The sequence below is a fragment of the Podarcis muralis genome, chromosome 6 (genome assembly GCF_964188315.1).
Source record: "Podarcis muralis chromosome 6, rPodMur119.hap1.1, whole genome shotgun sequence".
Lineage (NCBI taxonomy): Eukaryota > Metazoa > Chordata > Lepidosauria > Squamata > Lacertidae > Podarcis > Podarcis muralis.
This window is the reverse complement of record NC_135660.1, coordinates 30,456,555-30,479,714: the sequence shown is the minus strand read 5'-3', so window position 1 is coordinate 30,479,714 and position 23,160 is coordinate 30,456,555. Positions and strand designations below refer to the sequence as shown.

The following is a 23,160-nucleotide window of genomic DNA, read 5'->3' as shown; positions in this document are numbered from 1 at the left end:
TGTCTGGTAGGGCCACAATGAGATTAAAAGTGTCAATTAATAGCAGTCTAGTGTTGTACTTGCACCCTGAACTGTGTTTAAATCTGGGTTATTGAAACAAACAAAAAACTATGGTTAAAAATCACTTTGTCCGGGTTTGGGCATAATGATAAACCACAGTTAGTTTAAAAACAGAAGTGAAAACTTCCGATCTTGTGGCTGCAGAAAAGAGAAGGGGGCAGTGCATGACCCTGAATCTCTTACTCATATAATGATAAACCATGGTTTACTATTATCTTAATATAGTAATTAATGACGTGTGGAGCTCTAGTCAGACCTGCCAGTCTTCACTGTGGCCTCACATGACTTTTAGAGGTACCTTGTAGCTCTTTGGCTGTTCTCTGTAGGAGGAGACCATTTGTGTGAGTGAGATACTGTGCAAGAAACCTCAGCCCAGGCATAGACAAACTCGGCCCTCCAGATGTTTTGGGACTACAACTCCCAACACCCCTGACCAATGGTCCTGTTAGCTAGGGATGATGGGAGTTGTAGTCCCAAAACATCTGGAGGGCCGAGTTTGCCTATGTCTGTCTTAGTCCCTATTTCTGCTTTCCTTATTGAAGAAGCTACTAAGGCTTCCTAGAACCACCAAGGTTCTACTGATGTATAAGACAATATATGTTTTGCTAGGATTTGCCATGGCAAACATGGATTTTTTGCTTTGCAATGTGTGAATTTACCCTAATTCACATGTGTGAAAGAATGTAGAGTGCAAGGAATGCATATTTAAACAGTCCAGTGGAACCTCGTGTTACGTACCGTCCTCCTTGCGAACACTTTGGGTTACAAGCTCTGCTAACCTGGAAGTAGATACTCCTGGTTGCAAACTTTCCCCCAGGATGCGAGTGGAAGTCATGCACCGGCAGCAGCGGGAGGCACCATTAGTGATAGCGCTCCTTGGGTTATGAATGGTTTCAACTTAAGAACGGACCTCCAGAACGAATTCAGTTCGTAGCCAGAGGTACCACTGTAAAAGGTTTGCTATTTTTTGTGCACTTTTATAGAATGCTTCACTAACAGTACAGGGTGAACATATAGCTTGTGTGACTTGTCTTAGAAAATAAATTTAAATGTAGCAATTAGACTATTTTATAATTCAAACTTTATTCTTGAAATTGCATCATTTTAATTGTAGGTGACTTTTGGGGGGCATCTTCTTACTTCCTATGTACATATAATGTACATAGATGGTATTGTATAAAAATGATATATATGACCTTAAGCTAGAACTCCTTAATCCAGGCATAGGCAAACTCTGGCCCTCCAGATGTTTGAGACTACAATTCCCATCATCCCTGACCACTGGTCCTGTTAGCCAGGGATGATGGGAATTGTAGTCCCAAACATCTGGAGGGCCGGAGTTTGCCTATGCCTGCCTTAATCAGTTGATTAAAATATAATGGCATAGTTACCACCAACTGGCTCAGATACGTCTTCTTTCCCCCTGTATAATCTGTAGCATGAGTCTAACATGTAGCAAGCAGGCAGGAAGAAATGAGATTTTTACAGATGAGAAGTGGGCCTTTTGAGAACTTATCTTCTAAAGTTCCCTGTAGTGTCTTGGAGAAGTTTCTGTTTGTCTGTCTGTCTGTATACCTGTGAATATCAAAACGGGAATTTAGGAGTGAGTGTGCATTCATATGGCTGCATGGGACTTATATTCTTTGCCCTGGAGTATATTATAATTATTTTAATTAATTAATTACTGAATGGCTTCTAAGCAGTTAATTAATTTTTGTTGGGATAACTTGAGTGTGTTAGAAAAGATGACTTATGCAGAGGGGTCAACAAAGATGTAGTTTCAGTGGGAGAACATTAAAAATGTGGGTACACTTATCCCAGACCACCTTTTTCTATGTGTTCTATGTATTCCAGAGTTCACAGAGGGCCTGAGCCTGATGAGCTAACAATGGGTGGTATTCAACTTACTTGGAGTAGATGGATTAAAATGAATGAAGTTAGGTCCATTAATTGCAGTGGGTCTCCTCTGAGTAAAGCTTAGTTGAACTTAGTTGAATAGCCTTAAAGATAGGCTAGCTACTCTGCTTTATGAGCATCAAGAGTTCATGGTTTGGGGTATTTGCTGTCTTGATTAGCACTGAAACCTAGTCCACTTGCTGTCCTTAGGTAATCACTTGTAGATCGCTTGTAGATACTTCAGACATTAAACACACTAAACTTAAATTACATTTTTCTTGTATCCGAGGTCTAAAGCACCTTCTATCAAGTCCTTCAACAAAATGATGGCATTGCATTTTGCTATTAAGGGAAGAAAGATGAAAATTACATGTTTTGTTTATGGTTTGCCAAAATCAGAAGTGAGGGGAGGGACAGAAGGGGCCTCTACTGCTGGCAGGAACTCCTAAGGTATTTAGGAAAACTCCTGCATTAAAAGAGAAGCTCCTTCAGCCCAAATATTTGTAGTTTGTGCATCTTACTGCTGGTTCACCAAGATCTAGTACTCATTTTGTGACAAACTTGTATCTGAACTGTACCACTTGCATAATTGAATGCTTTACTGTATGAAATCCTCGGGATAGTCTAATATTTTATTTGTAGAAGTGGGTGCAATATTCAGGTTTTACACTGTGAAATGCCCTGAGATCTATGGATGAAGGGCGGTATACAAATTTGATTTATTATAGTTGTTGTTAATTATTATTATTATTCTTCAGTTATGGAAGCTGAATCTGCAGTCTGAAGTGGTATAGTCATGGTGCATCACCTCAGTAAACACCAGGGACTTACGTAGTCTTTGCTCTTGTAGACTGTATAAGTTTGCATCTCACATCTCCCCTACCTGCAGTTTGGTCATTATTGAAGGCAACATGTCTGGGTATCTAGAGCTGGTGACTATAGTCTTCTGTTTATCCAATTAATCTTAGTCAACTACCAAGTGGTACTTAGTCACAATGATGCTCTAATTCTGTAGACAAAGGACATCTGTTGTATCTATAGTAAGGAATGTTATCTCTTATGTTTGAAAGGCTTAGTAATAAAGGTTTTCATTGTTTCTTAACCATGCACACATGATGCAAGGCCTAAGCAACTTTTTGATCTCATTGGATAAATGAATCTGGTGGGAATTACAAAAGATGACAGTGTTGGGGTGCTTGGCATCGTACAGCAATGAATTAGCACTATATACTGACCACATCTTACTGTAACATTTGAGGGTTACTTAGGTTTCTGAAAATACAGAACAAATGCCTTGAGGACCTCCTCAAGTGTGCCTGCAAGCCTGAAGTTGTAACATACACCCCTGCTCACATTTTTAAAGGCTCTTTTGACACTGAGACCTGAATGCACTCCAGAATTTGGCACCTCAAATGTCAACAAGGATAGCAAAAAAAGAAGAAAAAGGACCATTTTATTTTATCAAAAAGAAAATAAGCATTCTTACTAAAAAAAAGTTGAAGAAGCTGTGTGTGTGTTAAAAATAGGTTGAATTAAAAACCAATAAAAGACTATAATTATATTGAAAAGCATGCCTCAGAACATAGAAAAACTAGGATGCAGTAAAATTGGTTAGGGAAAGTGGAGTGTTATGTTGGATGAAGGAGATTTGGCTGAAGTTGATATTGGAAGGAAAACTGATACTGAGTAGAACACGGGTGGTGAACCACTAGAGTCTGCAGGTCAAACTTGACCTAGCAGGGGTTCAGATTTAGTCCACAAGCATGATTTCACCAAATTATGCCCACCTGCAGTAAAGCAGTGGTCTGTGATCACCAAATGAGCAAAAGAGAATGAGAGATGTAGCACAGGAAAGGGGCAGATTTCCCTCAAGAGGAAGGGACCCAATTAGGGGCTTGAAAGCACAGGATAAAAGGAGCAGGGAGAGAAAGGGACTGGCTGAGACACAGAGAGACTGGGATGACAGAGTAAAAAGCTAAAAGAGAAGGGTCATTCTGCCCTATGGAGCAGAAAGTGGGTGAAGTAGATGGGCTTGGGGCTGGTAGAGAAGTCAAGGGGGAAAATTAAGGGTTTGGCTAGCTAATGGACTTGCTTGCCAGGGAAGAGGAGCGAGATTTCATATCTTCCTTTATTTCTCAGTTGTTGGAGTTTGTTGGGGTGGTAGTATGGAGACCTCTGAAGTAAGAAGTAGCAGAGGATAGAAAAGAGACAAGGACAGTGATGTGTATGTGCTACTGTGTGGAAAGTAACATTTCTGTAGTGGGTTCCAAAGATTCCTAGTTGCTAAGGTGAAAAACATGTTTTATGCTCAAGTTGGGCTTAAATATTAAAATACTAAAGACTACAAATGCTGTATTCCTGGTAGTAATTGGGTGTTTAAAGTTTTAAAATGGTGCCAGACAGGAAGCTTGTCCTAAATATCTGAGGTATGGCTCCTACAAGTGCATCGTTATTCTGCTGTCCTAATGAGTAGAAGGAAAAGGATTAATTTCTTTTGTGGGTTTTCTGGTGGGAGCCTTGGGCCTTTGAAACTACCAGATTAGATATTGTGGGGAAAGAAGTAAGATTTTAGGTATTTGCATTTTGGCTTCACGTGTTTAGAAGGTGTCTGTTGTTCTTTTCTTTAACTTTCAATTTAGAAGTGTTTAGAAAGATTCACAGTGAAGAAATCAATTGATTTCACAGGAGGTGTTGTATCTCTTGATTGTGCTCTGACTGAGTTACTTTAATGGAGATTCTCTCCAGGCCATATTAACTTCACTTCTCAGGTACAGGCTACCAAAACAAAAGCTGGATTTTTTTGGGTACTTTGTAACAAATTATCCAACATTCAGTTTCAAAGTGTTTAACACATGAATGACTGTAGCTCAGTGGTAAAGGTAAAGGTACCCCTGCCCGTACGGGCCAGTTGTGTCCGACTCTGGGGTTGCGCGCCCATCTCACTTAAGAGGCCGGGGGCCAGCGCTGTCCGAAGACACTTCCGGGTCACGTGGCCAGCGTGACAAGCTGCATCTGGCGAGCCAGCGCAGCACACGGAAACACCGTTTACCTTCCCACTAGTAAGCGGTCCCTATTTATCTACTTGCACCCGGGGGTGCTTTCGAACTGCTAGGTTGGCAAGCGCTGGGACCGAGCAACGGGAGTGTACCCTGCCGCAGGGATTCGAACCGCCAACCTGATGATCGGCAAGTCCTAGGCGCTGAGGTTTTACCCACAGCGCCACCCGCGTCCCAGTGGTAGAGCACATGTTTTGCATGGAAAGGATTCCAAGTTCAGTTCCTGGTATCTCCAGGCAGGGCTGGGGAAAAACTTTGTCTTGAAACTCCAGAGACCTATTGCCAGTCGTTGTTGAGAATGCAGACCATAAGCAAGCTGGACCAGTGGTCTGATTTGGCATAAGGCAATTTATACCAAAAGCACAACTAGCAGAAGGAAACTCCACATGTTAAAAGAATAATAATAATAATAATAATAATAATAATAATAATAATAATAATAATAATTTATTATTTGTACCCCGCCCATCTGGCTGGGTTTCCCCAGCCACTCTGGGCGGCTTCCATAGAAACCAAAAACCCCACTAAAATATCATACATTAAAAACTTCCCTGAACAGGGCTGCCTTAAGATGTCTTCTGAATGTCAGGTAGTTGTTTATCGTTTTGACATCTGATGGGAGGGCATTCCACAGGGCAGGCGCCACTACCGAAAAGGCCCTCTGCCTGGTTCCCTGTAGCTTTGCTTCTCGCAATGAGGGAACCGCCAGAAGGCCCTCGGCGCTGGACCTCAGCGTCCGGGCAGAACGATGGGGGTGGAGACGCTCCTTCAGGTATACTGGGCCGAGGCCATTTAGGGCTTTAAAGGTCAACACCAACACTTTGAATTGTGCTCGGAAACGTACTGGGAGCCAATGTAGGTCTTTCAAGACCGGTGTTATGTGGTCTCGACGGCCGCCCCCAGTCACCAGTCTAGCTGCCGCATTCTGGATTAGCTGTAGTTTCCGAGTCACCTTCAAAGGTAGCCCCACGTAGAGCGCATTGCAGTAGTCCAAGCGGGAGATAACTAGAGCATGCACCACTCTGGCGAGACAGTCCGCGGGCAGGTAGGGTCTCAGCCTGCGTACCAGGTGGAGTTGGTAGACAGCTGCCCTGGATACAGAATTGACCTGCGCCTCCATGGACAGCTGTGAGTCCAAAATGACTCCCAGGCTACGCACCTGGTCCTTCAGGGGCACAGTTACCCCATTCAGGACCAGGGAGTCCTCCACACCAGCCCGCCCCCTGTCCCCCAAAAACAGTACTTCTGTCTTGTCAGGATTCAACTTCAACCCATTAGCCGCCATCCATCCTCCAACCGCCTCCAGGCACTCACACAGGACCTTCACCGCCTTCACTGGCTCTGATTTGAAAGAGAGGTAGAGCTGGGTATCATCTGCATATTGATGGACACCCAGTCCAAACCCCCTGATGATCTCTCCCAGCGGCTTCATATAGATGTTAAAAAGCATGGGGGAGAGGACGGAACCCTGAGGTACCCCACAAGTGAGGGCCCAAGGGTCTGAACACTCATCCCCCACCACCACTTTCTGAACACGGCCCAGGAGGAAGGAGCGGAACCACTGTATAACAGTGCCCCCAGCTCCCAACCCCTCTAGACGGTCCAGAAGGATGTTATGGTCGATTGTATCAAAGGCCGCTGAGAGATCCAGCAGAACTAGGAAACAGCTCTCACCTTTGTCCCTAGCTCGCCGGAGATCATCAACCAGTGCGACCAAGGCAGTTTCAGTCCCATGATGAGGCCTGAACCCCGATTGGAAGGGATCCAAATGGTCCGCATCCTCCAGGCGTGCCTGGAGTTGTTCAGCAACCACACTCTCAATCACCTTGCCCAAGAATGGAAGATTTGAGACTGGGCAATAGTTGGCCATACTGGCCGGGTCTAAAGATGGTTTTTTAAGAAGCGGTTTAATGACCGCCTCTTTCAGCGGATCTGGGAATGTTCCCTCACAGAGGGAAGCATTCACCACCCCGCAGAGCCCATCGCCCAGCCCTTCCCGGCTTGCTTTTATTAGCCAGGATGGGCAAGGATCAAAGAGACAGGTGGTTGGTTTCACGCGTCCAAGCAGCCTGTCCACATCCTCCAGATTTCTTGGAGACTACCTCTCCCCATACATGTACTGATTGCTTCCTTGGCTTCTGGTTTGTGATTATCACAGTTGGCTGCAATGTCTGAGTTGTGCAATTTGGATTGTGACTACTAGTTAATAGTAAGAGATATTCAGCAAGTTACATTGACAGGTGATTGACATCATAAAGCATCAATCAATACCAGCCCTTGCTAATTCAACCCGAAACCTACTACTAAGTAACAGTATGTAATAGGGAAAGCACATGAGCCATGAAGAAGCCACTATTTCCTCCTTTCCTCCTCCTTTGCTGCCTTCTGTCATGCAGTTATTTTATAGCCCAGGCAAAAGATGCTCCTGCTTGCTTGCCTAGTCTTCACTATCAATGACTGCATGAACAATTCCTATTCTCTGTTGCTCTGCTATTTCTGTTGTCTGCTACTGGAGATAACCCTACCCCCTGCAAGATTCAGAAGTACTGGATTCTAGTAATATGGTTTCAATCCTCACTGTGCCCTGTGTTGTGGAATATCTCTCCTATCCTTTCCCAATCTCTGAAACTGTTACAAAAAAAGGGTCATGCACAGTCATTGTGTTGCACAACTAAGTGAGATACAGCTAGCTAAACAGTCAATCTTAAACTACTTCATAAAGTCTATGATGTTATCTTTATGGACCTTACACTTCTGATTGCCGTACCTCAGATAGTGTGAGACACCTGGAAACTACTGAGCCTCTTGGGCTTGCTGATCGGAAGGTCGGTGGTTCAAATCCGCACAATGGGATGAGCTCCCGTTGCTCTGTCCCAGCTTCTGCCAACCTAGCAGTTCAAAAGCACACCAGTGCAAGTAGATAAATAGGTACCACTACAGCAGGAAGGTAAACAGCGCTTCCATGTGCTCTGGCACTTGTCACGGTGTCCCACTACACCAGAAGTGGTTTAGTCATGCTGGCCACATGATGTGGAAAGCTGTCTGTGGACAAATGCCGGCTCCCTCAGCCTGAAAAGCGAGATGAGCGCTACAAACCCATAGTCGCCTTTGACTGGACTTAACCATCCAGGGGTCCTTTACCTTTTTTCTCTCTATATATGAGTCATCTGAGGTATATATAATTTAGATTGCCAGCTTTAAGCTGTGGCTTTTCAATTCTCTCAATGCAGAGTTCATCTTTGGAATGAATTGCCATAGATTGTTCTTATGCCCCAGTGCATAAAATAGCTCTCTTAAAACCACTTAAGGGATGACTAATGTGTTTGTGGCCATTAAATCAGTCTTGTATTTAACAACTTGCCAGGTAGCTGTGAGTGATGAGGAATTCTATGCAGGTGAGTACTCTTGCCGCACTCCACTTGGATACCATGTTAATGGCAAAGGATGGAAAACTCTTTCTCTTCCACATTCAACACAGGAGGGACACCCTCTGCTTTTCTTTCTAATAGAAGGCAAGCTTTTTGTTTTGTTTTCACTAGCCTGCTAAGAGGCCACTAAGTTTGCATTTCCATACTAGCTGCAGAGAAGGGGGCTTGCACTAAATTTTTTGTTGGGGAGTAAGCTTTGTGAGCTTAATTTACAAGGCTGTGCTAAATCACAAAACACTATCTTTAATGTAGAGAATATACTTCTGGGTTTTAGGTAGCAATTGACTAACAAAGGGTGAAAATCATCCTGCTCTTGTGAAATCCTCTACAGGCATCTGGCCAGGAATTCCTTTCTAAAGTGAGCAGTGCTGGGGCTCAAGACCCTGTGGAAGTACTAACCTCTTATATTGGAAGGGTTTATTCTAATTTACAATACAGTATGGTATAATTACTCGGGATAAGAGGGAGAACACTTGTCTGTGTGGTCAATTCTAGAGGTAAGATAGCTATGCTAGTGAGTTATAGATTATGTCAGAGGTTTTCAACCTTTGTGAGTCCACCTACTTGACTAGCTACATTCTTTCTGTGGCACCCCTGTGGGGCTCAGGAGCCCAGTTATGTCACCACTTGCCTGCAGAGCTGGCAGCCTCTCACCCGTTTTTGAACACCCTCCCATGTGGAGTTTTCCCTTAGCCTCCTCTACTCTCCCCTCTCTTTGGGAGTCCTCTGAGCGGCTGCCTGTCCCTAGTCTCTGAGCTGCCTCCACCCAAAGAGAGGTGTTTTCCAGAGGCACCATTCACCTGTAGAGCTTATAGCCAGGACTGCTGCAATAAACAGCTGTGCAAGCATCAGAGAGGGCATCAGAGGTAGGACAGAGGGACCAGAGTAAAGTGTGACAGGCGCTAGTGTTGCCAGTGGCACCCCTGACCATCATTCAAGGCACCCCAGGGTACAGCGGCACACTGGTTGAAGACCACTGGATTATGTGTTTGATGGCACTGCTGTGTTATAATATCCAAGGCTAAATCCATGCATTTCCCATTAGTGAGGAGCCAACATTAAGCTCTGCATCTGGTTAGCCAGTACAGCATCTAGTTAGCCAGAAGTACTGACAGAATGCTGAGCTAAGACATCTGCTTGTCTGATTTAATACTGGTTGCCATGTCTTCCCGATACTGTGTATATAACATCAAGCAGCAGTTGCACAGGTAGAGCTTTCCTCATCTTCTTGATGCAGTTATGGAAAGAGCTATAGTAATTAACCTATAAAGTGATAGAGGGGCAAGGATTTTTAAAAAAATCAGTTCACAGGGAAGCAAACAAATGGTAGACATTTACATTTGCAGTTACTAAACATGAACAATAAAAACCTTATTAATTCACATTATTTATTATAAAGTATAGCAATTATTTGTTTGGCTGTATTAGCAGAATAATACTATGTCTACTGCAATGTAGAATGAATAAGAATACCCCACAATTGCCACCTTTTTATAGTGTGAAAACTTGTTTTGCCTGAAAGTTTGTTTATAATTTAAAAGGCCCCCAGGAAATTTTGAATCTAAAGGCGTATTAATAAAATATTTACCAAATAAAATCTTAAGGCTTTTGGTGTGCCCAATACACGGTCATTTCACAGATCACTAGACTGTATTGCTTTTGTGTGGCAATCAACATTTAATGTTTACTATCCTGGTGAGCTAATAAAAGCTCCAGAGTGAAACACCTAAGTCATGTATCATAACAGTTTGTTTACCTTCACACCCCAACTTGCTGTTGACTTGCTCAAATTATATAATTTTGATGACTATCCTGGTAAAAGATCTATTTCACTTTATTTTTGTAATGAAACAGCAAAAGTGGAGTTTGAAATCAAAGTAAGCATTCCAGTCCATTAGGCTGCATATGTGCCTTAAGGGTGCAGATTGTCAAACATGGTGACAGGACATCTGCACCATGGGATGAGGAAACTGGTCATCCAGACATTGTTGTACTTCATTTCCCAGCAGCCCTAGCCAGCCGTGCCAGTGAGCTGCAAATAATGGGAAGTGTAGTCCAATTTTTAATAAAGTAACCTTCAGGAAAAGTGTTGCATGAAGTATCATACGATATCCGTAAAGACCAACACAAGGCAGTTTAATCGACACTCCTATAGCTGCATTGAAACGTAACACATTCAAGGAAGCAGGGAAAACCCTACAAGTTTGTGAGATCGCGCTTAAAGCATGTTGCAGCGCTCCTAAACTCGTGATAGGCTCGTTAGGCGTTTCCCACTACCCGCTCCTGTGCAGAAACATGTGCAACCGGCTTCCTTAAAACTACTGGGAGCTCTATAGCGGAGCTCCCCCCCTCCCCACTGAAACAACCGCAGCCGCACCTTTTGGCTCCAACCCGGCAGCCAAACCTTGCTTATCTTCTGACACCGAATCCCTGTGGAATGCGCGTGAAGCCAAGTTTCCCCGCTGCGCGGCGCTCCCCTCGAAGGGAGGGCGGAGTTTACGGGCTGGGGGCGTGGAAACAGGCCAGTGCCTGCCGGCTTGCAGCCACGTGGGCTCCGAGCGGCTCCTTTTGTCTGGGTCTCGGATGGGGAGGGGCGGGCTAGAGGGAAGTGGCCGCTGTTCGAACCGCGTCACAAAGCGGATTTTCCGTTTCCACGGCAACGCCTCCTCCTCCTCCGAGGCTGCTCTCAACCCCCGGGACAAGGAATCGGATGGCAGTGGGTGCTGCCTGGTACACCTAGCGGGTGGGGGGCGGGGGGACGAAGGTCGCCTCCCCCCCTCCCGCCTACCAAGGGATCCCACTTGGCCAGGTAAGGTTTGCACCCCAGCCAGAGTTGCACCATTAGGAACAGCGCAGCGCCTCCTCCGTCATCCGGGTGACGATGCTGAAAGACGCCAAGCAAACGTCACTCGGCTCACTCAGCGCTTTCTCTTCGCCAACTTCCACGCGTTTTCCCCGAAGCTATATATAGATATATATAGATACAAGTTGCCTCAACGCTTTCCTGTTCTGCTGTTAGAAATGAAGGGCGATTGTTCCGTTCTTTGATTTTAGCTCCAATTTTAAGATGCTTATCCCCACTACTGGTTTTTGGGTTTTAAGATAGCGAGCCACAAGCACAGCGGAAGAAATAAAAACATTAAGGCATGTGTGCTATCAAAAAGGAAAGAGGCCCCAAATAATATTTCCTTTAATTAACGTAGTTAGTTTCGGATTTGACAGTTTCCCCTTGAACTGAATACTGCTGCCGCATAGCTTTTGATGGGGCTAGATTATCACCGGGCTTCTCACCCAACACCTGTTACTGCTGCTCGCTGATGAAGTAGCTGAAGACTAATGCAGTCCAATGTACACTCATCCAGTCTCCCAAGTAAATGCGCATAGGATTGCAGGCTAAGGTTGAAACCACACACCAGAATGTAAGACCAATTTAACTCCCACCACACTTAGTAGACTTAGTACACTTAGTAGACACACACAGGATTGTATGTGAAGTACATATAAAATAGATCAATAGCTTAAATTTTGTATCTGGGTGTTTTCAATCCATTATTTTTCTATATTCTCGCCACCCAAACTGGGGCAGAAGCAAACGGTTTGCTGGTTCACTGTGGAGCCTGATATATGTTACAGCAAAGTAATTTTGTGACATATTTTTCTTTGTTTGCAGTATAGCCCTGAAATGCAACTGAGCAGTGCACAGAAAGTTCAGCAGGTAGTAAAATTAAACTGTATAATGTGCAAACAACTTTATAATAAATATGTAAAATTTATAGCAAGGTGCATTTGTTAAAATACTGTTTTTATTTACTACATTTATAGTCCACCTTTCCTCCAAGGAACTCAAGGTGGCATACATAATTCTCCCTCTCCTCATGTTAGCCTAACCTACCTCACATGGTTGTTATGAGGATGAGTGATGGTGACTGGCCCAAGGCCACTCAATGAACTTTATGACTGAGTAGGGTTTTGAACTGGACGGTCTCCCAAGTCTTAGTCCATCACTAACCATTACACCACACTGGCTTTAGCTGATACCTCGTGCATTTATACTTCTGCTCTGCATTATACTTCTGCTCTGTAAAAGGTGCAGGGGAGCAACTGTGAGTAAGATTGTGTTTTAAGTGGGAGTTTCCTTTTCATTAACAGCTATAAATTCACATCATGTACTGTACACATTGTTTTCCTTCCATGTTCCCTTCCCTTCACTCTACCAAGTGAAACCCTTAAACACACAGTTGACAAACAGTCACAAAATACCCAACAATGTACGCTAGCGGAAGTGCATCTGATGATAACATATGCAGGCTATTGCAACCAAATAAAAGTATGTAATGAGTATGGTGATACCAAGCCAGAAAAATATATATTCAGGTTTTGTTTCTGGATTAAATATGAAGCATAATATTATCGCCCCTTCGACACCAGCATCATTGTCATATTCTGCATCTGTTTTTAGATATTTAATTATTTTGTGTATGCTTAAATTGTGTATAAATTAAATTGATAATAATAATAATAATAATTCTGATAATCATGGGTCCTTGTTAATCTTTTTGATAATTTGACTCTGTGTAAACAGCCTCATGCACTGTTCTCAGAAAAAAAAGCAACCAAGTTCAGGACCAAGTGCAGATCTTATCAAACATTCCATAACTTTTCCTTAGGCCATCTGAATGGAATTCATGGATTGCAGTTTGAGAAACTGTGCCCTAGGACTTTACTCTCATATTATCATAGAACAATAGAGATGGAAGGGACCACAAGGGTCTTCTATTCCGACCCCCTGCAATACAGTAATTTTTTTCTCAGTGTGGGACCTGAACCCATGACCCTGAGATTTAGAGCCATATGCTCTACTGACTGAGTTGTCTACTAAAATATCATTATTCTATATTAGATTTGACTGTTGCAAACTGTGTTGAATGCTATTGTTAAAAAAGAATAAACCTAATCAAGGTTAGGCAATTGTCAAGGCGTTTCTAGTTAATTTTTTTAAAACCCAGACAACCCACCTACCTGTCAAAAATGAAAACTACACTAGAAGTTCTTGTAGTTTTAAGCATTTTTGAATTCTTTCGGATTCTCACCTTACGATCTTGGGAGCAGATGGCCTTCCTTAGGGCATATGTGCAAAAGTTGAAGAGAGAATTGTTTTGTTAAGCCCATCAGTAATTCTTCTAACCCAGTCTTTCAGCATGTTGTTCTTGCATGTTTGAAATTTTATTATTGTTTGCAAAGTACATATTTCTGCTATTTGGAGGATACAGGCTGTTGTGACTTAATTCCTCTGTGTGAGATAGTGGACTTTTATGTTGTCCGCAAGAGAAGCACCTGAAGATGTTTTCTGTTCCAGTTCCTAACTGTAGGCACCTGGTTGTCTGCATCCACTTCTGTGAGCAGGACTCAAATTTTAGAGTACTGGCAAATTATCAAAAAGCAATTGTTCCCTGTGACGTACCAAAAATGGAATACCACACGTGGTGGTAGATGTGCATGATCTGTTAGACATGGGCTAGTAACCAACAGAATCCAGATTTGAGTGGATGGTTCACATCTCATAGTTGGATAAATTGGCCTGTGACTTGGAATCAATATGATGTATAATTGCTTAGTCTTGGATGTTAGGTTTTAGTTTTTTTGGTTGTGAGCCTCCCCGAATGCTGTGTTGGTGGGATACAAATCCAGGAAATAAATAAAATGTGATGCAATGGATTATGGGGTACCATGGCAGTAATTGTATTTTGTCTGTATCTAATTAATGTAGTGCAACTTGGAAAATTTGCAAGTTGGATCTTGCATCTATTTAGGTGAAAGGGCAGCAATTAGTTTTTTATAGTTGCTTTAATTTAATTTCTCATTTTTGTCTTTTAGATTTCTGCAACGTTGTGGGTGAAATACTCAGCTGAGACTGAAGCGCCTAGAAACTGCTGTCCCATCGGTACCAACCACAACAATGAGAAGTCATTTAAGGTCTCTTTGTCTTGACACTTTGTGCTTTATTCTAGTTTAATTGTTCGTCACAGGATTATCAGATCAGCTGGTAAACACATTTTTATCTGGATTTCCCCCCACTTTCCCATTTAAGAACTGTACCTCTGAAAGTAATTATTGTGTAATAATTGTATAATGGGATCAGTCAGTGCATTTCCCAGAACTCTGGACAGACTGATTTTGAATAAATCCTAAAACACATTTTCTTTGAAACAGGCTTTTTTATTTAATACTTGAGTGGAACCTGGCAAAAAATTATTTAAAGCTGCATCCATAATATAGTTTGTCACCAAAGAGATTGTGGGTGAAATAAAGCAAAGAAAGACTATATAAGCCACCTTGCTCCTTGCAGTACCAGGGTGCAGCTTAGAAAGGGTGAAGTGGGGAATCAACCTGCCTTCTCCCTACCTCCTTGTATTTCAGAGTTGACTGGGACTTCTCATTTTATCTCTAACAACAACCAGAGTTAGCAGGTGCTCTTGAAGAATAGCTGCTCTTAAATAGTATTTTTGAAGAATAGCTGCTCTTAAATAGTATTTTTTCAATATAATTTAATTTTAGCTGTGCTGAAACTTTGTTCTTTGAAACTTGTTCTTTGTTATTGAAACCTAAAATGCTTGCCATGATTGGTGTTCTTTCTTCGAGATGGAGAATATAGACCATGTGGTATACTTTCTGGAAACTCACAAGCAGCAATTTCAGGGAAATCAAATTCCCAGGAAAAAATGCTGCTGGTATCCCACCTCCGCCCTGCCCCCAACAGTTCAATATGCTATACTTGCTTCTCTCTCTTTATCCCCACATCATCCTTGTGTGATAGATCAGGTTAAGAGATAGTAACTGGCCCAAGGTCACCCAATGGGTTTCATGGCTAGGTGGAGGTTTGAATCCTAGACTCCCTCGAGTTAAGAACTTAATTTGTTCCGGAGGTCCGTTCTTAACCTGAAACTATTCTTAACCTGAAGACCATTTTAGCTAATGGGGCCTCCCGCTGCTGCCATGCCGCTGCTGTGCGATTTCTGTTCTCATACTGAAGCAAAGTTCTTAACTTGAGGTACTATTTCTGGGTTAGTGGAGTCTGTAACCTGAAGCGTCTGTAACCTGAAGCGTCTGTAACCCGAGGTACCACTGTACTTTAACCACTGCACCACAGTGGCTGTTACTTAATTATTTAAATCTTGTTCTATTTTTGTAAAATCACCCTATTTTTATCGTTATTGTTATACCTTATCATGAATTAATGAAAACATCTCAATAAGTTTACAGCAAAATTAAACTTGCACATAATTCAAAATAAGGTCTAACTATATTAAAAGAAATAGGGTGGTATTCAGCTAAGTTTAACTCATAGTGGAACCATAGGAATTAATGAAAATGATTAAGTTAAGTTTGTTAATTTCAGTGAGTCTATTCTGACTAAAACTTAGTTGAATAATACCCATAACAACAAATAGCATACTACCAATAACAGCAAAAAACCCACAAATCTTGACCCCAACAAAACAGACACAGTATCTGTCCCTGCTGGCTTCTAGGCATCCATACTAGGAAGTATTTAAGGGGTCACAGGATAAACAGGTCTCTGGCCGCCGCCACTGCCACAGCACCACCTCTTGTAGCTGGAGTCAGTCAGGGCCCCACCCACCCAGGCCAGGTGAAAATAGGCCAGCACAAAGGGGGAAGTTCCTGCAGGACTCAGAGCACCCATCAGTCCTTCAGACCATTTCCAGTGAAGAGAAAAGACCAGGGTTGTGGCAATAGAACAAAGCCAGTATCTTCTGTTCGACCTAGATGCCCACACTATTGCAAAGAGACTGCAAGAAAGAGAGGCTTTAGAAATTAAGACCTGCGCTACAACAAGTTGGTTCTCTGTTGGTTAGTAGAGGAACTGAACAATGGGGAAGACACAGCTGATCTTTTTGTCCAGTGGGCCTTTTATGACCAAGCCCACAGGTACAATCTCCCCGCCCAAATTCTTACTTGAATTGTTTACTAGAAGTATACAGAGATTGCCATCAAGCCTTCTGCTTTGCGCTGCATATTTCAGGACAGAAATTGGGGCTACTGGCACTGCTTTCTCTTTACATGAAGAAAGGAATCTTTAATCAACTTCATAAATTTGTTAGTTTTTAAAATTAAAGTGCCACAAAACTGTTAAATTCATGGATGTTAATTGCTGTCTGAAACTGGTTGGCAGAATTCTCTCTAATGCTGTGCTGGTACCAGGCAGGGATTTTCCTGCCCGCCCGGGCCTTTTATCATCCATTAAAATACTGATATTAGCACATTTAGCTGCTATTTTCTTTTATGGTTATGACTCCTATATTATTGAGGTCTTTTAGTGCACATTGTGCAATGTTAAGTGCTTCAATTCAATTTTATCGATAGCATGACTGTTTGTTGAAGAGTTCTGTGTAAAAGTTTGCATATCCCCTAGTTTGTAGATTTTGACCACAATCTTAATAGCATTAGCTAGGCTTGTCTGTAGCTTGCTTACTCCAGAACACATGCAGAAAGGTTGGCTGGATTGGGTTTGCTGAATGTTGTGGTAGCCTTGGTTAATAATTGTGAAATGTAATTGCATGTAAAATATTTAGATTTGTAGTATATATTTATCCCATCGTTTTTCAGATAGCTTATTATAGCTTATAGTAAAATTGAAGTACTATGAATGTAGTATGATAATTTGTGGAGAGCGCATGCCCTTCTATCATTATCTGAACTTTGGTTTGTGAGCTAAAAGCATACCATTTCTCTTGCTTTCTTACAGGCACAACAGAAGGTGTTAATGCAAGTTCTGCCAGTGAATTAAACATATATTTAAAGGCCACATAGCAATATGGCTTGGTAAGTAAGGTGAACAAGTAAGATGACATTTTATGATGTTGTGCCATTTCTCAATGTTCAAAAAACGTTCCTTATTTTTTTAAAAAAGGGTGATTGTAAACACTGAATGTGTCATTCATATTCCTTGCTTAATTTAGCTTTAATGTATGTCTATAATTTGCAGTAAGTACTGGATAGGAGGACTGCATCTAGTCAGTTTGGTAGGAAATTGTGAGCTATGCGGACCAGTGGCAGATTCAGTAGAAAATTTCAGTTTCCTGTGCTTTTTGGGAAAAAAATTGGGGTTTTTTTGCAATTTATTTTTGAGTATATTTTAAGAATGACTCTTCTAAGTATACTGAGAATTTTGTACTATCCTTTTGAACAACATATATTTGACTTTATGAGGTCTAGACATTGTTCACAGGTTTCTTTATACAGTGGTACCTCGGTTTATGAACTTAATCCGTTCCAGAAGTCCGTTCTTAAACCAAAACCGTTCTTAAACCGAGACATGCTTTCCCTAATGAGGCCTCCCACCACCTGTGCCCTTCCACCGTTCATTGACTGAGGTAAAGTTCTCAAGCCAAGACACTATTTTTTTTGGCGAAGTTTGTAAATCAGATCGTCCTTAAACTGGACTGTTCTTAAACCGAGGTACCTCTGTATTGGCTCAATTCAAATGTCCCAAAACACATTCTCCAGATCATGGTTCAGAGGCTCGAGAATGTGATGCAGACTCCTTGTGCCTGAAATGCATCTTTCCTTCTACGCTTCCCAGTTTACCTAATCATTTTATCATGATCAACCACTTGGCAGCGGTTTGCCTTTCAACTATGGTTTGAAATAGTTTTGTCAGCCATTGCTTGGAGGCAAAGTGCTAAACGTCATTTGTCAATTGGGCTGCTGTTGTGAACTTTGATTAGATGAACCAGGAACCCTTGTAGGAAAGTGCTAACCTTCATTTGACAATTAGCCCCACAATTCTGTGATTTTATGAGTTCGTTGTGAAAAATTTGGTTAAAGAAAACAAGGAAGTGGAAGAAGGACCTGTGTAGAGAGGAGGGGTAGGTAAATGTCTTTCTCAGTTTCCCTACCTCAGAACCCTTTAACTGGAGGTGCTGTGAATCAAACATGGGGGACTCATACATGAAAGATGTGCTCAAACATTTAACCTCTCCACTTTTGCTTGGCCTTTTTAACTTGGTTATAGTTCCATAAATGGAATATGAGTTTTAATTATGAAACCTAAGTCAATGCGGCCAATGTGTGATGATAGTTTCCCCCCTTCTTTTCTGTTTCAGGACTTCATTGATCTTTTTGTGATATACTTTGTAAGCTACACAGGAGAGCATGAAATCTTCAAAAATGGACTCTATGAAGCTAAAGCATGATATCAATCCATTGCTTCTTTTTTTTATAAACTTTGTAATCTTGCTTTACACAGTTATAACTTTTATTCCATGGTATTTATTTTCTGGAGCAAGACATGTCATAGCCAAGTCAAAGCAAATTAAAGCTAAACCTGTGAGTTGCAGGCCAGGCAGTGCATACAGATCTGTTAACAGTTTGCATTGCTTAGCATCTGTCTTATACCCTGGTTGTGATACACTCGACAAAGCTTTCAAGTATGCTAGGAGTAAATTTAAGGACAGAAAACTCCTGGGAACACGGGAAGTCTTGAAGGAGGAAGATGAAATCCAGCCATCTGGAAAGGTTTTTAAAAAGGTATGCTATGTTTCCGTCTTTTTTAAAACATCCCCTTTTAAATGGAATGTGAAGCAGAAGTGAGGAACCTGTAACCCTCCACATATTGCTGAACTACATCTCCCATCATCCCTGCCTATTCGCCATGCTGGCTGGCACTGGTGGCCTTTGGGAGTCTGCCAACATCAGGAGAGGCCACAGGTTCCCCACTCCTAGTGTAAAATCTTTTATGTTGTAAGGAAGGAGTATAGACGGTGTATATGCAGTCATGGTATGGAAAGCAGGCTAGCGTATGTTTTTGCGTCAAATTTAAATATAATAGTGCTCCTTGGTAAGTTTGATTTGACAGAGGGAAGCATGTCTACTGTGTGGACCTTTTCAGAACAGTTGGCTACAGATGAGTTCTCACAAATCTTCTCCTGGGTCTTGATGGATAATTTGTATGTTTGCTACCTTTGGTTGGGATAGTGCCATCTCAAACTTCCAGTTTAGTAATCAAATTCACGGAGGTGGGTACATTTTTATGGCTGATGGTCATCTACTGTTGCTCTAGTTTTTCAAACTTTGTTGACTTGGACCCTTGTTGGGAGAAGTTCTGAGGCTTAAATGGTGGAGGGGACAAGAAGGAAAGGCCGCCTGGGGCAGCAATCGCCTAGAATCTTGGAGGACCCCCACAGGCCGCACAATAGTTTGTGTGAAATAGCACTGTGGGAAATGGCTGGAGACTTCAGACTTGCTTGTGATGGTAGAGAATCACTGATCCATGGCTTAAGTGGGTTTTTACTTGGTTTTCATGAACCCAGAAATCCCATTGCCAGGTAACTGATGGCATCTGCTCCTCCCTCTTTGACAACTGTCCTGAACGCAAAGACCTGTTTGCCCAAGTTCTCCATACACTGCAGAGAAAATACTTGTATTTGACAGACCAACACCCCCCAACTCCAAGTCCTTTGACTTTTTCTCTTGGCTCATTTTGGTGAAGGAAAGAATCGGTGTGCTCTAGTGGGCATTTTGGTGTTGGTAGACACTTCTACGTGCAGGAGTTAAACTCAACATTCTCCATTTAGTTCCAGTGCTTCGAAAGTATTGGCCCAGTGCATACGTAAACCCAGGACATAGCTTGGCTTAGTGCAAACAAGCAAACTGCCACAGAAAAGAATGGGACAGTTTTGCTCTTCCCTGGTTGTTTTGTCGCTGTACTGAACCAGGCCATGGTTTGGCTTAATGTGCCATTCAGACATGGGCTTGTGGGTTAGCTCTTTCCAGACATGCCAAGAGCTGTGACAAAAGGTTGCCCCAAGATTCACATTTTGTGGTTTGTCTGGAGAGCTAAACTAGGAGACTGGGTTCAAATGACAACACAAAGCCAAAAAATGGCTTAGCTGCACAGCAAAATGGCCATTACCTGTGCAGGTAATGTGAACAACGATGCTGTAAAAGAGAGGAGTGCTCTTGTGATTTTAAAGTCTGGTTGATTAATCCCTTCCTAGCATGGAGGTACAGGTTTCTTATAGATCTGTTCAGTAGCTGTCTTTATTTTCTGTCCCAGCAGTCACTTCTAACTGTCCATTTAAAGTCTTCTGTTTCTGGAGAATCACGTAACTGGGATATGGTGTTAAACATAGCTTAAATTATGCCTACAGAGTAGCATTATTAGAAATGAGAAGAGGTAGGAGCGCTCATTAGTTCCAACTCTTTATTAAAATGGTTGTTATAACTATTAATAAATAAAACAAACCAAACGTTACACACTGAGCCAGCTTTTGACTTTCCTATCATTTTCTTAAAGCAAAGGAAATTGTGTTAATGCCTGGCCAGTCCATCTTCAGGGGTCTTTTACCATCCCCATACAGAGAGACTGGGGAATAACCTTGGACCCTCTCTATGTGCACTACTGCTGAGTTAAGACCCTCCTTCCCACATTCAGCAGCAGTGCAGGGAGCTCATCCAGTGAACAAATTAGTCATATTGCCTTTGTACCACTGCTCTCTTACCTATTTTTTATCCTCTTAAGTTTCTTCTAGTTGCATATGGAGGATTTTAATGGGAAGCAAGAGCTGTGTGCTCTTGGTTTTTTATATACCTTTGAATGTAAGGTGAGGAAAAAAGTACGCCACTCCTTGCTTGCATTCTCTCTTCCTGCCAGAGGTCTTGAGGCAGGGGATGGATTGGTGATAGTTGCGGGCAGCCACAAATACTGGCTTCCTAGTGAGTCCAGCTAAAACTTGCTATTCATGAGCAGCGAGGGCTTGTGATTCATAAATGTGCATGACCCTCATCCTGGTTGGCTTGAAAAGTTACAGAAAACAAGTTGTTACTGCCTGCAAACGGCTTTTGAGCATAGATTAACATTTTAGCTACTTAGTAAGTTTATTTTCTAAGCATAATTAGTGGAATGAATGTTCAGTATGAGGGAGCTTTAGGCCATTCTATTATGCAAGTTATTAAACTACTTGGCAGTTGCAAAATGCCAAATGGATGGAACTGCTTATTCTCCTCTTATTTTTCTTTTTAAGGGAAAGGGGGGGCAGGGAAGAATGATCTGATTAAAATGTTGAGTTTATCCACTGGTGGACCACTTTTGAGTTGTGGGAGCATTGTAGTTCTTTGGCCCTGAAGTGCAGCCCAGGACAAGCTTTTCCAGGACACTTTAGCCCACGTGTCCTTCCTCTAGCAGAACGGTCATCTAAGTTTCCCCACTTTTTATAATAATGTGTCTGGCAAAGCTTTATGAGGGGCTGTCTTCCTTTCTGAGCTTCTGTTTGACCCCCCCCCCCAACTGGACCTGGGAAGTGAGAAGAAAGAGAAGTGAGAGTTCAGTTCTTTGCCCCTTATACTCTAAAGCAGCTTGGATAATGTCAAGGGGGGGGGACCGTGAACTCCACAGAGCTCACCTCCTCTCCACAACTGTGTGCGCCACTTTTTGGGGTGGGGAGAACCCATAGACCCTTCCAAGTTGCTCCTGCCCAACCTCCTGCAGAGAAGTGAGTCACATAACTGGAACACTTACTCCTTCAGCAAGCCTCATTCTCCCAGCTCCATGTCAGTGTTCACATGGTGGCTAAAGTAGGGAAAAAGGAGTTGTCAGACTGCATTTGGTACAGCTCACATAAAGTATTTTAAAAGCCATATTGGCTTTTATTGAACGTGCTAGACTACTGAAATGGGCAGCGTGGTGTGATGCTAAAAACAGATTCAAATATGCAGGCAGATAAGTCATTGGATAATTTTTGTTACTGCTTTCAGCCATTTAGCTAAGATCTAGTGTAGATTTATATCATGCCCCGTCATCACCAGGTTTCTCAGGGCAGTTCAGAAATATAAATACAATAACCAAAAACAAACAAAAACCAAGCTGTAAAATACAACTAAGAATCATAGCCTCCAATTCATCTGTGCCGACTTTTAGAAACATGCTGAAAACTTTTCTGTTCCTCCAGAACTATGCATGTAGTTAAGAGTACACCCCCCCCCATGGTCAATTGATGAATGTTTTTAATTTCTATTTGTTTTAAACTAGTTTTTAACTTTCTATAATTTTATCATCTGGTTTTATGTTGTAAACTGCTGCAATATATATATATATATATATATATATATATATATATATATGAGAAAGACAGCAATATATAGATCTATTTTATAAATAAATGTTACAAACAACATGACAACGCTGTCCTGTGTCCATAATACTAATGTCAAGAAGGCTCTCTGGTGAATAGCAATCAGAATAAGCACACTTGCTGCTATTCTGTTTTGTTCCATATGATGGCAGTATTGGATATGTTCTAGTTTATTTAAACACAAACAAAAGACCACAAGTGTAGATTATAAAATCCTGTTGATTTTCAAGTGCATAATTGCTGGTGAATTTAACTGCTTGTCTTACTTTTTCCTTCCATTACTGAAATTTAAGAGCTTATGCCTAAAAATCTAAAGTTTTTTGGGATATTTACAACAAAATTCTGCATTCCCATCTGAGAATTGTTTATTTCTTTTGTACTGAAAAATAGAATTTTATACATTTAGGAGAAAATTGCAGTGCAATAAACGTTTGTAATCTTCCTCTGTGTCCTAAGTGACACATAAGGTTCATAATTTTTGTCAAAACTCTTGTATGGAATCTGAAGAGGAGGCTTTCCTTTTAATTCAGCGAGGGAATGCAAGCTGAAGGGTGCAAGTTGCCATTTTGT

The 23,160-nt window shown here is 41.9% G+C and overlaps 1 protein-coding gene across 3 annotated transcripts in view; it reads left to right on the top strand.

The window, feature by feature from the left end:
- Nucleotides 1-23,160, top strand: part of ACSL3 (acyl-CoA synthetase long chain family member 3) — a 52,697-nt gene that overhangs the window by 5,145 nt on the left and 24,392 nt on the right. Inside the window, exons 2-5 of one of the 3 annotated variants that reach the window (XM_028731063.2) lie at nucleotides 12,111-12,155; nucleotides 14,315-14,413; nucleotides 17,205-17,281; nucleotides 18,565-18,988. In XM_028731063.2, coding sequence (XP_028586896.2) covers nucleotides 18,614-18,988 — 375 coding nt within the window. In that variant the 5' untranslated portion in view covers nucleotides 12,111-12,155; nucleotides 14,315-14,413; nucleotides 17,205-17,281; nucleotides 18,565-18,613. Of the gene's footprint in view, nucleotides 1-11,097; nucleotides 11,250-12,110; nucleotides 12,156-14,314; nucleotides 14,414-17,204; nucleotides 17,282-18,564; nucleotides 18,989-23,160 lie in introns of those variants that run through there. The other 2 variants (XM_028731066.2, XM_028731062.2) reach the window with 2 other exon arrangements.